Raw genomic sequence first — 16,890 nt, 5'->3', positions numbered from 1 at the left:
CTCACCCAATACCAGATCATGTACCCCTCTCCATCTCTAGGAGATTTGACTCTCTCTTCTGAACTTCGTCAGCACCTGCACTTACATGTGCATATGCCTGGAAAAGTAACCTTTATTCACTTGATACAGTTGTTGTCTCTGAAGCTAGCTGCCTAAGTCTGCTAACCTAGGCCTAGTCCTGGAAGGTTCTAGCCTCCATACAATCTTATCTAGATCTATCATAGTGTTTTCAGCATCTGTGACTTACTACTGAATAAGCTCTTCCTTTTTTGTTCTTTCCATGCTCTAACTGGCAGGTTCAACCCAGGTGTTCTGGCTCAAATTCCTCTAGAGGCTGACTGATTCAATATGGGTACTCTCAGTTTCTCATAAATTATTCTGCTTGACCTCAAACTAACACTAACAATCTGTTCTAATCTTCTTAGAACATATTCTCTAGCTCATTCTGACATTTCCTATATCTGGCTTGTTCTCTCTTTTACCTGTTGTTGTAAAACTCCCCTGGAGAAACTGTTTTCTTTCTCTTTCTGCATTGCTCTCTCTCTTTTTGTGTGAATTGGTATATCCTGTTCTGTCAAATCTTTCTCTGATTCAATACTTGGTCTGCCACCAAATTAGATATTATGTTAAAGCATGGATGCTTCCTTCTACAAACTCATTTGGCCTTTATTGTTTTGGATTAAATGTATGTACTAAGTGCATGACTGTACTCCAGCAAGAGAGAATAAAGGTGTGTACTAAGGACTGAGCCACACCACAGCTAGAAACAGATTATGTTTCAGTAAATATCTCAATCTTGAAGTGACAATATGATCGAATATCCTACAACACATACCCGCATAGGAAACATACATATTCATACAACTAAAATAAAAACAATCTTAAAATAAAAATTAAACACTCTTCATCTAGAGATTTTCAATTTCAATTATTCTCTGATCATGATGATTTTGTATATAGTTCACATCATAGTCTCCATCCATCGACATGTTGAACAATATATTTTCACTTTCTCAGCCTGGTGTGTCTCTTTTATGATTTCTTCAATGTCCTTTTACTGGCTTAATATTTGACCACCTGATTTCTCCCATTGGTTTCAAGTTTTTGAATCTCTTTAAGGCTCTTTAGCACTGGCCCAATTTATGCTTTATTTCTTTGCATTTCACCCTGATTTCCTACCCCCTCCTTACTTTTGCTATTTGTCCTGCCAAATAGAGACCACTGAAGAAGATAACATCTATATGTCTTTTTCTTATTCTGCTATTCCTTTCCATTGGCAAATCTCCCCTTGTCAAAGCAGCTGAACCTCTTTTGCATAAGTTACTTCCTTAAACAAAGGCAGCATAGTAAAAACACAGTTTGGTTACAAATCCATCTAATACACCCCACTGTATGAGTATGAGGCTGTTCTATGTTCTATTACCAGTCAGTGTTTGGGAGACATCTGCATATTGAGGAGATGGAGCTCATTGCATAAGACAAATAACATCCATAGCATATAGAGGAAGATGAATGCTTTCGGATACCTTGAAAGGATGTTCCAGCCTCAGCCAACTTTGCCTTAACTTCATGAAAGGGAGGAAGCAACCACCATTACATTAAGGAGACCCACTATCCTTAACTATGTAGGAAAAATAGGCATATCAGGATTGTCAGTGTAAAATTTTCACCCTGAACAGAATTAAACTCAGTTGAATGTTTCAGCATTCATTGCCTTTGCCTGCTTCCAAACAGGACGTATTTTAGAGAGCAAATAAGGTCTTGTGCACACAGATAAGAACAGGAGAACCCAGGAAAGTTAAAAATACAGCTTACATCTTCAGAAATGAAGTATGTAGTTGTTCTTCCTGGAATGTCAGAGATGATGTAGTTTTACAACCTGGTGAACCTTTGCTGTTTGATGAGACAGACTCTGCTGATGTCTTCCACAATATATGTTTTACCTCATAATTTTTCACTTAAAATTTGAGTACTGCTTTTATGCCATAAAACCTATCATTAGGACTGATGTCACTCATATTTTACAATAGCCTAAACAACTTCTATATTATATTATGGTCAGGGCAATCCTGATATTCAAAGATTGTATGTTTATCTCAGTCAAGATACCTAGGCCCTAAATCATGAGAATTATCTCTGAGTAAGAAGTCTCTACTCCTGTAAAAGAAGCCAGATATACTTTGCAAAGAATCTCAATGAAAGCATGTCTTAAATTATTGTACACTAGGGACCGAGTTAATTGTTATATGAATACCTTTTCCCCCAAAATCATGCTGTATTTAAATGTAGTTATTTTTTTTAATCTGGGCCAGACTTTAGGAGTCTTAGTACAGCAGCAGATATAACACAATCTGTCTAAGCAGAGTTCCATTCTTGTCTACTCATGCATCATTTTGTCCCTGCCTGCTGTGAAGCCTGAGAGAATCACCACACATACTAGTCAGTGAAATGAGACTAACTAGTAACCAAAATAACAAGTTAATATTAGAAAATATATTGAATATTCTTAGTTATCATGGTAATTAAAATTATAAAAGTTTTAAGATTCTATCACACCCAAATCAAAATGCCTATAGTAAAGACAAGACATCACCACAAAAAGTATGACCAATCAAAATGCAAAGCTGAGGAGCATAGTTCTAATGAGTGCATCTAAAAGAAACTCATACATCTAAGGTTAAGGGGTCATTGTGGAAGATGGGCAGAAATGGTTATAAGAGACTGATGATAAAGAAGTTTGCTGTGATAATGACTCATAGTAATTTCAGAAGTATACTCATAAAAATCTCATCAACATGGTTGTCTAAAAGTGACCTGAACATTGAAAACAATAATAATCTTGCCAATGTGAATGGGGAAGCCCACAGGTACTCAGCCCTCCATAAAAGATGAAGGCAAATAAAAAAGTCTGACAATTGAAGAAACAGTGTTCAATAGAAAAAGAGTACAACTAGTTATCTAAAACCAATTGATCCACCCTAAATACACACCTAAAAGTAAATTATATAAACTTTTCTGTAGTTACATAACAAAACGTAATAAAAAAAGAAATCCATGAATTTGAAAAAGAGCAAGGAGGGGTATATAGGAATATTTAGAGGCAGAAAAGAGAAGGGAAAAGGAAAAAAATATGTATTTATTATTTGAAAGATACATGAATAATTTTAAAAAGAAGTTACCACAAATTCTGGTGTGGAATTCGGTAAAAAACAAACATGTATATCCTAGTGACATGGATATAAACTTTAACATACATATATACATTTATTTAGAAGGTGCTAAAATTAAAATAAAATCACTTTTATGATATACCCAAAATATTAGGTCAAGAAACACACATATGTCACACTACTTGTACATCCATGTGCATGATCAATAAGAAGAAACAAATGGAACCAGATAAGAAGAAAAATCAGTGGATGATAAATAAAACATGACATAAATAGACAATAAAGATGTAAATACATGACCTTTGCAGAGAAAATTAAGGAACCAAAATGTTGTGCTAAACTAAATAATGAATTTGAGAAATTCTTAGGCAAATGGATGGAATTAGAAAATATTGTCCTTCAACTTTATGAGGTCCCATTTGTCGATTCTCGATCTTACAGCACTAGCCATTGCTTTTCTATTCAGGAATTTTTCCCCGGTACCCATATCTTTGAGGCTTTTCCCTACATTCTCCTCTATAAGTTTCAGTGTCTCTGGTTTTATGTGGAGTTCCTTAATCCACTTAGATTTGACCTTAGTACAAGTAGGTAGGAATGGATCAATTTGCATTCTTCTACATGATAACTGCCAGTTATGCCAGCACCATTTGTTGAAAATGCTGTCTTTTTTCCACTGGATGGTTTTAGCTCCTTTGTCAAAGATCAAGTGACCATATGTGTGTGGGTTCATCTCTGGGTCTTCAATTCTATTCCATTGGTCTACTTGTCTGTCGCTATATCAGTACCATACAGGTTTTATCACAATTGCTCTGTAGTACAGCTTCAGGTCAGGCATGGTGATTTCCACCAGAGGTTCTTTTATCCTTGAGAAGAGTTTTTGCTATCCTAGGTTTTTTGTTATTCCAGATGAATCTAGTGGTTGCCCTTTCTAATTCGTTGAAGGATTGAGTAGGAATTTTGATGGGGATTGCATTGAATCTGTAGATTGCTTTTGGCAAGATAGCCATTTTTACTATATTGATCCTGCCAATCCATGAGCATGGGAGATCTTTCCATCTTCTGAGATCTTCTTGAAATTCTTTCTTCAGAGTTGCAAAGCTTCTGCAAGGCAAAAGACACAGTCAATAAGACAAAAAGACCACCAGCAGATTGGGAAAGGATCTTTACCTATCCTAAATCAGATAGGGGACTAATATCCAATATATACAAAGAACTCAAGAAGGTGGACTCCAGAAAATCAATAACCCCATTAAAAAGTGGAGCTCAGAGCTGAACAAAGAATTCTCACTCGAGGAATACCAAATGGCTGAGAAGCACCTGAAAAANATGTTCAACTTCCTTAATCATCAGGGAAATGNAAATCAAAACAACCCTGAGATTCCACCTCACTCAAGTCAGAATGGCTAAGATCAAAAATTCAGGTGACAGCAGATGCTGGCGAGGATGTGGAGAAAGAGGAACACTCCTCCATTGTTGGTGGGATTGTAAGCTTGTACAACCACTCTGGATATCAGTCTGGCGGTTTCTCAGAAAACTGGACATAGTACTACTGTAGGATCCCGCAATACCTCTCCTGGGCATATATTCAGAAGATGTTCCAACCGGTAAGAAGGACACATGCTCCACTATGTTCATAGCAGTCTTAGTTATAATAGCCAGAAGCTGGAAAGAACCCAGATGCCCTTCAACAGAGGAATGGATACAGAAAATGTGATACATTTACACAATGGAGTACTACTCAGCTATTAAAAAAGAATGAACTTACGAAATTCTTAGTCAAATGGATGGACATGGAGGTCATCATCCTCTAGTGAGGTAACCCAATCACAAAGGAACTCACACAATATGTACTCACTGATAAGTGGATATTAGGCCAGAAACTTAGGATACCCAAGATATAAGATACAATTTGCTAAATGCATGAAACTCAAGAAGAATGAAGACCAAAGTGTGGACACTGTGCCCCTTCTTAGAATTGGGAACAAAACACCCATGGAAGGAGTTACATAGACAAAGTTTGGAGCTGTGATGAAAGGATGGACCATCTAGAGACTGCCATATCCAAGGATCCATCCCATAATCAGCTTCCAAATGCTGACACCATTGCATACACTAGCAAGATTTAGCTGAAATGACCCAGATAAAGCTGTCTCTTGTCAGTCTATGCCTGGGCCTAGCAAACACAGAAGTNGATGCTCACAGTCAGCTATTGGATGGATCACAGGGCCCCCAATGGAGGAGCTAGAGAAAGTACCCAAGGAGCTAAAGGGATCTGTAACCCTATAGGTTGAACAACAATATGAACTAACTAGTACCCCCCCGGAGCTCGTGTCTCTAGCTGCATATGAATCAGAAGATGGCCTAGTCGGCCATCAGTGGAAAGTGAGGCCCATTGGTGGTGCAACCTTTATATGTCTCAGTACAGGGGAATGCCAGGGTCAAGAAGTGGGAGTGGGTGGGTGGGGGTGGGTGGGTGGCAGAGCCTGTGGGGGATTTTTGGGATAGCATTGGAAATGTAAATGAAATAAATAACCAATGAAAAAAAAGAAAATATCGTCCTGAGTGAGGTAACTCAGTCACAAAAGAACACGCAGAGTATGCACTTACTGATAAGTGATTATTAGCCCAAAAGCTCAGAATACCTAAGATACAATTCACAGACCACATGAAGCTCAAGAAAAAGGAAGACCAAAGGATGGATGATTTAGTTCTTCTTAGAAGGCGGAACAAAATACTCAAAGGAGGATATAAGGATACAAGGTGTGGAGCAGAAACAGAAGGAGAGTCCATCCAGAGACTGCCCTGTTACAGAATCTTCTCTGTCCAATCATTAGGGAAGTGACAGGCCTGTGATTGGACTGGAAAAGAGAGGCAGAGCTAGGAGTCTGAGGGACAGAGAGATATAGAGAGGTAGCAGGAGGAAGAATGGGAGAAGCCAACATGGAGGCAGACGGACAAAAACATGATCCTGATCCCACGTGGTTTTAAACAGCCACAAGTAACTAAGATTTTCACAGGTTAGCATAATTGGGTTAACGTTTTATCCTTATTAATTGGCTCTGAAATTATTGTATTAGCATCTTGTAAATTGTGATCTTATTGCTATATAAATCTGATTGGATAATTAAACTTTAAAATCATGTTTCTATTTAGTAACTAGTTGTTGAGATGGCTGATTGTGAGGTGTGGAGGGCGTTGCGTGGAAAAAAGATGAACTTGCTAGCTGGGACAGAGTAGCTCAGTGGTAAGAACACATGGAGCAGGACCCTACTGGGACATAGTGTGGTGGCTAAGAATACCAGTACTAGAGTGGGAACACTGACTGGTGGGGTAGGAGAGGTGGTGGGTTGACTTTTAAAATATTTCCCTCAATACTGCCCCACCTGGAGATCCATCACATATACAGAGCCAAACCCAGACTCTATTGTTGATGCCAAGAAGTGCTTGCTGATAGAAACCTGATACAGTTGTCTCCTGAGAGGCTTTGCAGAACTTGACAAATACAGATCTGGACGCTGGCAGTCATCCATTGGACTGAGCACAGGGTCCCCAATGGAGGAGTTAAAGAAAGGACTGAAGGTGCTGAAGAGGTTTTCAACCCCATCGGAAGAATAACCAACCAGACCCACCCAGAGCTTCAAAGGACTAAACCACCTACCGAAGAGTACACATGGAGGGACCCATGACTCCAACTGCATATATAGTAGAGGGTGGTAGTGTCAGATATCAGTGGGAGGAGAGGCCCTTGGTGCTAGGAAGGCTGTATGCCCCAGTGTAGGGGAATGGCAGAGCAATGAGGCAGGAGAGGGTGAGTGGGTGGGGGGAATACCCTCATAGAAGCAGGGAGAAGGATATGGGGTTTCAGGAGGGGAAACCAGGAAAGAAGAAAACATTTGAAATGTAAATAAACAAAATATCCAATAATAGACTAGATTCAGAAAGACGAATTTTGTATGCTTTCTCATATAGGTTGATTAAAATTTAATTCTCTCTCTCTCTCTCTCTCTCTCTCTCTCTCTCTCTCTCTGTGTGTGTGTGTGTAAAATGTGGATAGTTGTAACATGAAGATGGAAAAAGTGACAATGTAGATTAGGAAGAGAACTAGAGACAGAGAGGGTATGGAGAATGGGTAGTGTGGATAGGGGAGAAATAAGAACAAACTTAATGACATGTGTTAAAAATATACATTTAATTGTGTTACTTTAAATGAATATTGTTAAAAAAAAGAATAAAACCAGGAGTGGCTTATGAGTTGCATCCTAAATTAATAATCACACTGGAGCCTTAAATTTTTCTTTTCTGTTGTTTTTTTTCTTTTATTTATTAACTTATTTACATTTTACACCCAGATTTTATGCTCCATGTTTCTACAAGCATGTCACCACTCCTCAGCCCTCAACCAACCAGACCTCTAAACTCCCTGGGGCCTCCAGTCTCTTGAGTGTTTAGTACATATCCTCTGATTGAACCCAGACCCAGCAGTCCTCTGCTGTATATGTCTTGGGGGATTCATATCCGGTGGTGTAAGCTGCCTGGTTGCTAGTCCAGTGTTTGAGAAACCTAGGGGGTCCAGGTTAATTGAGACTGCTCGTCTGCCTACAGGGTTGCCCTCCTCCTCAGCTTCTCCCAGCCTTTCCCTAATTCAACATCAGGGGTCAGCAGCTTTTCTCCACTGGTTGGGTGCAAATATCTGCATCTGACTCTATCAGCTGCTTGTTGGGTCTTTTGGAATATAGTCATGACAGGACCTTTTTGTGAGTACTCCATAGCCTCAGTAATACTGTCAGGCCTTGGGACTTCCCCATGAGCTGGATCCCACCAATTATAGTTTTTTAGTGCTTCAACCTCCCTTCTACCCAGTGGTAGGAAAAAAGAAAGGATAATAGGAAGCAGGAACTTTGGTCCTTTTAAAACATATTTCTTTGGGGAGATTTAAATCTTCATTGTCAGCAGTCCAGTTCACAAGCAAAACACCAAACACAAATGAGTAATGGCAGTCTTCAAACTCCAAACATGAATCTATAGCAGCAGCTCTATTCAGAAGAAACCATGAGGCTCCACTGATCTTAATGTGTCCTTGGACATGCCAAGAAGCAGGCAGAATACATCACAAGTTCTTCGGTGTGTTTCTCTCCGTGAAATCATGACAAGGGAAGGTCAAAGAAGACAGCAAGAAGAATCAATCTATTATCTATTGTGTTATACTCTTTCTAAACATCCAGTGTCCTCTCAAGATTCTGCTCCAGCAAAATCCCATGCCCTTTCACTAAACAGCTTTCAGAAAAACACTACATCTATTCTCAGCAAAAAGTCTCTCATAAAACAGCTTCCAGAAAAAATCACAAGACAACTGAGTCTCCAAAAACCACAGAAATCCTCACTTGATCACAGAAAACTCAATAACTGACTATTTCAACTATATCAACATATTTCTTTAATTTCTACATCTTATACAAGATTACAAGAAACCATATCTTCAGTATATTCTCTATACTTGCCTTATATAGTTTTAATAGAAGTGGTTTCAACAAGAAAAGATAGTAGATTAAACATTATGATTTCTGTACAGTTTTGCAATGATTATACTTTTTTGAAAAATGGAAAGTCAGAATCTTCTTTGGATGAGATTAAAATAAATTTGAATATATAAAACGAAGAAATGAGGGACAATTCATTGCCCTTATAATGTTTTAAGATTAACAGAAGAGCAATAGCCTAAAAGGGGTAAAATCTGTTTTTAGCTTCTAAAAACATCTTTCATTTTTTTCTTAAAAGAATTATAGGAAATGAGGTTCATTACTGTTATATAAATTGTCTCTTTCAAATCTTTATGCCTACTTATATTCATCTAATATTTATCTATATTACTTCCAGTATACATGTTCTATGTGTACATGACACTGTTGTTTATCTAAAGACAGGGAGACTTTCATTTTTTCAGTCAGCATCTCATCTGTCTCAGAAACAACAGAAAGACCTGTTTAAGCTTCTGGTTTCCCCAAATCAAGATACAAGAATGACCTGCTGGGTAGAAGGATCCAATTGTCACACAAAATAGGAAGACTGGTGCATTTTGCAAACTCCAACCTGATATAATTACACAGGAAGAGTATGTGGCATATAACAAGAGAAAGGAGACCACAGTTTGCAAGGCCTTTATGTGGACCATGGTGCTCTGATCTTGACATCCTTTGCCATAGAATTTCATATTCTTGAGATGTTTACTTAGGGAATAGATTAAGAGCAGAACACAGTTCAGTGATATACCAAATGGTACAATGTTTATCAGACTGAAGAGAAGCATATTTGTGATGCTTATTACATGCGTCAGGTTGCTCTTTATGGTCACATTTCCCTCATGAATACTCATCCAAGCAATCTTCTCGATGTTCACCATCCCCAGATATGCAACCAAAAACAGAGAAGATCCCAGGAAAATCACAAGAAGAACATTGTCAAGTTTTCTTTTTAGATGAAGAAATAGACTGTTGGAAAAATTGGCTATCTTGAATAAATAAAACATGCTCAGTATGGTCCCAAGCCAAGTGGTAAAATGGTTGGTTATAGCCCAGGTAATTCCACCGAAAACTCTCATTTGTAAATTGTCCGTGTCTGGAGTAAACACATATGAATGCCAGTTCGTTAACATTGCCCACAACAAACCAGTTCTGAAGATGGCAAGAGCAGTTATAATTCGATCAGCTGAGGAGATCTTTCTTCTCTTCACACAGTCGATGAAGTTCACTATGATTATGAAGACATTGGCACAGTTTCCTAAGAGAAATTCTGTCATCATTATGATGGTGACAATCCCTTCTACCAAATTCATTGTGTCTGTCAAAACGAAAAGAATAAAAAGAGAGAGAACAAAAAAAGCAAGGCTCAATTCACAGATTATGATTCAGTTTTTTTAAATATGTGAACATAATTATACTTGTGAATAACTGAATGTATACAAGAGTTCTTGTTTCTTTTTAACTCTGTGTTGAGCAGAATAGTAATGTGTTATAATAATAGGTGAATGCAGTCTCATTTTTAATGGAAATTTATATTACCATAATGTCTCCAATTGCATACTTTTTTACTCTCTGCCATAGACTGGTATATTTCAGTGCCTCTCTTGAAAGGATGCTGCATTCCAATTTGCTAACAGTCAAATAAAGAGGAATTCTGGTCCATTGCTTCAAATGTTGTTCTTTCTTTAAACCTTCATTATTTATGGTAGCCAAAAATTTGTTAGTGAAATTTTAGAACTCAAGACGTGGAGCATGTAGGGAGTTCCAGTCATTATATGAAACAGCCCATCTAGAATTATTACCCACTATGGACACGTGCATTTTTGTTCAAGTTCATGAATAAAGAATCTCAAATTCCCATCTCAAAAAAATCCATGGTTTTCTGATGAGCATCAACGAGGCCAAAATTCCTTGAAAACTGCCCTGTAATAACTAACACTTGTGTGTACATTTACTCTTAACAGCTCATAAGAGCACAAACATCTTAAAATGCAAAATGTACACACACACACACACATGCACACACATATATGGTTACTTCATGGATGAAAACATTATTATACTGTGGTCTTCAAAATGTAAAAAGTACCTTTGGGATGACATCTAGGGTTATAGATCTCATTCTCTCTCTATTCATCCCAATCTTATTGTTTTAAAACTTTCATGCAGAGCTTCACAAACATTAACCTTGAGCTCACATTAGTTTCAAGTATTAATTGTTTGATTAAAATGATTTGAAAGTTTCTAATATTTTATCCAATTCAAGAATATTCTTTCCATTTTTAAGTAAAAATGAAAGTCCATTTCCTCAGTCAAAATGTCTGAAACCAAAAACAACCAGATAAAATTTCACAATGTGATCCCAGCACAGATAAAGTGGAGGGGAGCGTAGTGAAAGTGCAATAATGGAATTATACACTTAGACACTATCTCAATAAAAATAGAATGTGCAATGGCTGAAGTTAAGGGCTATAAGTTATAAAAAGCTAAGGGCTGCAAGTTATAGCTAAGAGCCACATCCAAAACCACCTGTAACCCTAGCTCCAGCATAGCTGATATCCTCTTCTGGCATAATGCTCTCAGTGGCATTGCTGTTATATTCCGCACTCTTATTTTGAATGGACTTATAAAGCTACACGTTGGTGTCTGGATTTATGCTTAAACAAGAAAGAGATCTTACAGTTTTCTGCTGAGGAATATGACTAATATACAATCTGTCCTAATTTAGAATATTTCTTTAAATTTTCAGCCAATTAATAAAGAATAAAATAAAAGTTATTTTACATCAAATACATTAAATCCACCACTTCAGATGGAAGGCCAGTTTACATATTTCTTAATCCCTCAGAATAAGAACACTGTGCTCCAATGATCATATCTAGGTTACCAGGTTTAGATTCATTAATTCTTTTTGTGTGTGTGCGCCTTTCTCTCTGTGTCTCTGTGTCTCTGTCTCTATCTCTCTGTCTGTCTCTGTCTCTGTCTCTATCTCTCTGTCTGTCTCTGTCTCCCTCTCTCTCTCTCTCTCCCTCTGTGTACACACAGGCTTGGTAAGAATGTTCAGACTATCTTTAATTCTTTGTATGTGTTTGAGTAACAAACATTATGGTAGGAATGCAAGCACTTGTTGTCAAATACATACCACAATATGTTTATTCTATTTGCAGAAAATAAACATGTTGCTTGATGATAATCTGTTTATTGAATATATTTAGATAAATGGTGTGTTTGCTATATTTTTCATTTTTATTAATTAACCTATTCATTCATGTTACATTCTAATAGCTGTGTTGGGTTTAGTAAATCTGATTTTATGTTTGATGTCTTTGATCCACTTGTATTTGAGTTTTGTGCAAAGTGATAGATATGGATCTATTTGCATTCTTTTACAAGCAGAAACCCAGTTAGATAAACAACATTTGTTGATTTTTTTTCTTTGTTCCATTGTATAGTTTTGGGTTCTTTGTCAAAATCCAAGTGGCCATTATTGTATGGGAGTATGCCTGGGTCTTCGATTTAAATAATAATAGCCATAAATACAAAAATATCTTGGAGTAATTCTATCTAATCTACCTTCAATTTTTTTGATCTAAATTGGCCTGTCTAAAAGAAATTCAGGGACAAAATGAAGCAGAGATTTAAGGTAAGGCCCTACAGTGACCAGCCCAACTTGGGATCCATCCCATCAGCAGGCAGCAAACCCTGACACTATTACTGATGCCACGTTGTGCTTTCAAATGAGAGCCTAGCATGCCTGTTCTCTGAGATGCTCTAATAGAGGCTGACTGAGAGAGATGCAGATAATGTCAAGCACTAGACTGAGGTTGAGGATCCATATGGAAAAGCTAGGGAAAAGACTGAAGGAATTGAAGCAGATGGTAGAAATACTAACAATGTCAACTAACTGGTTTCTTAGGTAGGTTGATGACTCCATATCTCCTCTGGGTTTCTTTCCAAAATGTTTTTAGTAAATGTAATTGTTATATTACTAAATAGAAAATTGTGATTGATAAGTATGGGCTAAGAAACCAGTTCTGAAAAAAGGAGGATATAAATAACAAACATTCTAAAATGTAATTCCACTTCAGATATTAAAGGATCAGAACTCATGGTTTACTTCTCTTGAGGTTTTCAGATCTCAAATGAAAGGCATAAAAGGCTGTATGGATTTTAGGTGAGCAGGGATAGGGGCTAGCTATCCACATAAAATATTAAAAAATATTTTACTTCCTAGATGAAATTAAGAAACTTTCAATGATTAAAGCATAGAAGATATAAAAATGAGGTTTTCTCAATCTTTCTTCATGGGTCTAAAATTTTCTTTTAAATAATCCATCATGTGGTAGTGAAACTCTTGTATCATTGAATATCTAAAGATGATCAACATCCATATATTACGTTAGACAGTTTCTGAATATGCTTTTCAAATTTCACTAAGTATTATCTAACCTTGGTGAATTAAAATCCCTGAGAGATGAGACAATCAAAATTATACAAAACCATGAAAGAAAATGCGTCTTGTTTGCACGTTAGCAAATCAGGTTTCAGTGTTCGCTCCACCATCTGTTATGACAGAGTGTTCATATGGTAATGGCAATAACTATATTAATTGTTGCTCTGAATTGTTTGGATGAATAACAAGATTCTCCTCAAAATTAGTGATGTGTTTACCATTAAAAACCAGTGCTACTGACTAAATCTGCCACAATCCTTTTTGTCTCCTCTGAATACACCTCTTTCTTTACATACTTTGATGTTGTATCTGTTAAAGTGATTTTGAAATCCATGTGGACATGTCCTTTGTTGTACTGCTAGATTCTCTGTTTGTGGATAATTGAGCTTCTTAGGTGTCAATGTTTATAATTTTCACCAAATTTTGTTAACAGATCCAGGTCTTATGTGAGAGGAACATGTACTGTAAACATTTGACCCATCTCTTTAGCACCACTGACAAGTGTATATTGCACCCAGTCTAACATTTGGGGATATTCTAATTAGACACCTTGAACTTTGTTAAAAATCAGTAATTTTCATTTAATCCTTCAACATTTTCCTTAAGTATTTAAGTCATGTTTTCAAGTCCATGAATCTTTTCTGAATTAACTCTCCCAAAATATACTCATTTTGATCATTTGATTTTAATCTCTAAAAGTTCATTGGGATTACTTTTTTTCTGTCGAGGTTACTATGTGAGCAGTTCAGAGTTAAACTTTTGGATACTTGTATTTATAATACCCATTTTAATGTTTTCTGCTGTCTTCAATATGTCTCCTAACTTTAAACTGTTTTCATGTTCTAATTACACATCATAATTTAGTTGGGCTTTTACAAACCATGAATTTGGGGATTAAATGTCCATCGATATGTATTAGACCATGGTAAATGCTGACTATTTATTTATGTCCTTGTAGATAGATTTTCGTTCAAGTTGTATTGGGTAGCAGTCAAAATACATGAAAGCCACTTGACATGGAATTATTTAGGAAGTAACAAACAAATGTTGCAAAATCTCTGCATTCTACCCAATGCTCCATGAAATATATGATTCTTTATTATTAATAGTATTGGATAGATGTTTCTTTGTTCTTCAGGTCTCTTTGCCAGTGTTTGCTCTGTTTCTCCAGGTTAGTTAAATCCAGTTTAATCCAGTTAGAATTAAATATAGTCTGAACATTCTTACCAAGCCTGTGTGTGCACAGTGGGAATCTGTTCCTTTAATACTGAGAAGGGTGTTTTATGTGTCAGGTTTATGTTTATTATGTTTATGTATTAATGTACCCGTGGGACTGGAGGGGCGATTCAATGGGAGAGGCACTTCCTAGGAAGCATGAGGACTTGAGTTTATATCCCCAAGCCATATAAGAGCTACAAACAGTATGGTTTCCCTTCATTTTTCTTCTTCTTTTTTCTTTTCTTCTTTTAGTGTGTATTTTGGGTAACACTATAAAAATGCTGGTCTATTTTCTCCAATATTCTATCCAAGACAGTTCTGTATCAAAGAGTTTTGTTTAAATGATCAATGTTTATACATCTGATTAACTTTCTTTCTAGATCCTCTCTCTCTCTCTCTCTCTCTCTCTCTCTCTCTCTCTCTCTCTCTCTCTCTCTCTCTCTCTTTCTTGTCTCTGGAAAACCAAACTGAAACAGGTGTTTTCCTGTGTCCTGAGGAAGGTGACTGGTGATGATTTTTGAGGGGGAGGGTCAGTAAGATTCAAAGTATTTCCCATCCATGCCTTGCACCTAGTATCTCTGTTATCAGTTTGTCTGATATGTTACTTAACATTATCCGAATTAAATTGAAAGAAAAATCAGTAATAAAAATTATATAAACAATAGTAAAATTATATTGATAATATATATCTTGTGATAATTTATCATGTGTAGTATAGCTTATATTATTTAAAATTTTCTTGATAAATAAATCATAAAGTTTAATTAGATAGATTATAATCAGAACACATGCTATGGGTTCTATGTATAAACAAATTGAATACACAGACAGAAACACAATCTTGCAACAGTCTTTAAAATGATCCCTACATTTGAAAACTAGAACTTAAATTAAAATAGCTTACAGGATATATGATTTGACAAAACTTTATTCAGAAAATAAAACATTCATAAAATGGTGTCTATTGAAAGATACATTTAACTGAAAATTATTACATATTCAGGTCTCATTCTCTCTTTTCAATGAAATTACAACCATAAGACTTCATATCTAACATACAAGTCTTTAGATTAAATTAAAATGAACTCAGTTGGTTAACTGTAAGGAAGACAAAAAATCCTATGGTAGAAACATCAGAAGATTAGTAAAAGTTCAGGGGATAATAGTAGTAAAGAAATAAAAATTAATTAAGTTAATTAATTTTTAAAAGTCAGTGGAAACTCTTATAAAGAAATATGGATGTTTAAAAGGGAAAAAATAAAGCCACAGAGATTGCTGAATTAAATTCACTGCCAATGACTGCTGTATTAAGTGTACAGCTTCTTGTTGTGAGCATTGCTCAATGGTGAGCCTAGTATATGTGAGGCCTGAGGTTTGAATTTCAATAGCACAAACAAAAGTGAAATTTAAAAAACCAAAAATTATAAAGCATGGAACAAGCTAAAGATTTAGTGAACAACATGACAACATAGATGCCAAGAAACACTGAATAGTCAAAGCAGAACTTTGTAAAGGCAGACCCTAAGATTCTCTTCTGCACAGGTCATAGTGCTTTTGGACGCTGGTTCTTAGCAGAGAGCAGTTCTGCCCTCTAGTGGACACTTAGTCATAATTGAGAGAATTCTATTGTAGACTGACAGATTTTGTATATAAAACTATAGAACACATGGTCTTCATTTTACATGAAATAACACATTTTGTAAGTATACTTTGACTTATTTAATTATAAATGCATCAAAAATACAGAATTGTGGGCTAAGTTTATAATAAAAGGCCTTACTAATTTTTTAGATTATTAATAAATGATAGTTATAAATGATCATAATAAATGATAGTAATTTATTGCTTATTTAATATTTATATACAATGGATCACTGGATTTTAATCTGTTAAGTATAGCAGGTTTTCTACTTTCAGTGGTTTAGTATAGAACAACTTTGTTCCTGAAAGTTTGTGTCCTGAAAGACGGTCCCTAGTATACTTCCACTGAACAATGGTAGATCCTTAAGAATTGGGGATTCATAAAAAGTTATTAGGTCATAGAGATGCCAGAATCTGAGATGCTAATGCCATTTCAGGTGTAATTCTGTCTTGTGGTTGGAGTATATTAGTTCCTATGAGCAAACTTGGTGGCTGAAAGGCTGCATCTGTAAGGAGTATTTGCTGGAAGTTGGTGTCATGTTGTTTGAACTTCTCAGAGACAAGAAATCTGATTCAAATAAAAATATCGTGTCTTTATAAGTTTCCAGTCTTGGGTATATTTTTATATCAATAACAAAGGAAGGCAGTGGTAGCCATCTTAAAAAGAACATAAATGCATTACAGACAACAAAATACTGACTAACGCAAAAAACAAACAAAAAAAAACTATACATAGAATAGGTGACAGTAGTTATGTTTAAAAATGATCAAAATAAGACTATAAATATGAGAGCCTCTTCATAATGGAATTATCACCTGTATTATTGGATTTTCTCACTGTTGTAACTAAATATCTGCCTAAAGCCACTTTTAAAATGTGGGTTCATTCTGG

The 16,890-nt window shown here is 36.1% G+C and overlaps 1 protein-coding gene across 1 annotated transcript; it reads right to left on the bottom strand.

The window, feature by feature from the left end:
- Positions 1–9,111: 9,111 nt before the first annotated feature.
- LOC110297074 (taste receptor type 2 member 120) lies at positions 9,112–9,999 on the bottom strand. Its single transcript, XM_021165862.1, has one exon. It carries the CDS (start codon positions 9,997–9,999, stop codon positions 9,112–9,114), a length of 888 nt encoding a protein of 295 aa, XP_021021521.1.
- Positions 10,000–16,890: the final 6,891 nt, after the last annotated feature.

This window comes from Mus caroli, chromosome 6 (assembly GCF_900094665.2).
Source record: "Mus caroli chromosome 6, CAROLI_EIJ_v1.1, whole genome shotgun sequence".
Lineage (NCBI taxonomy): Eukaryota > Metazoa > Chordata > Mammalia > Rodentia > Muridae > Mus > Mus caroli.
Note: the sequence above shows the minus strand (reverse complement) of the source record. Positions and strands in the feature narration are given on the sequence as shown.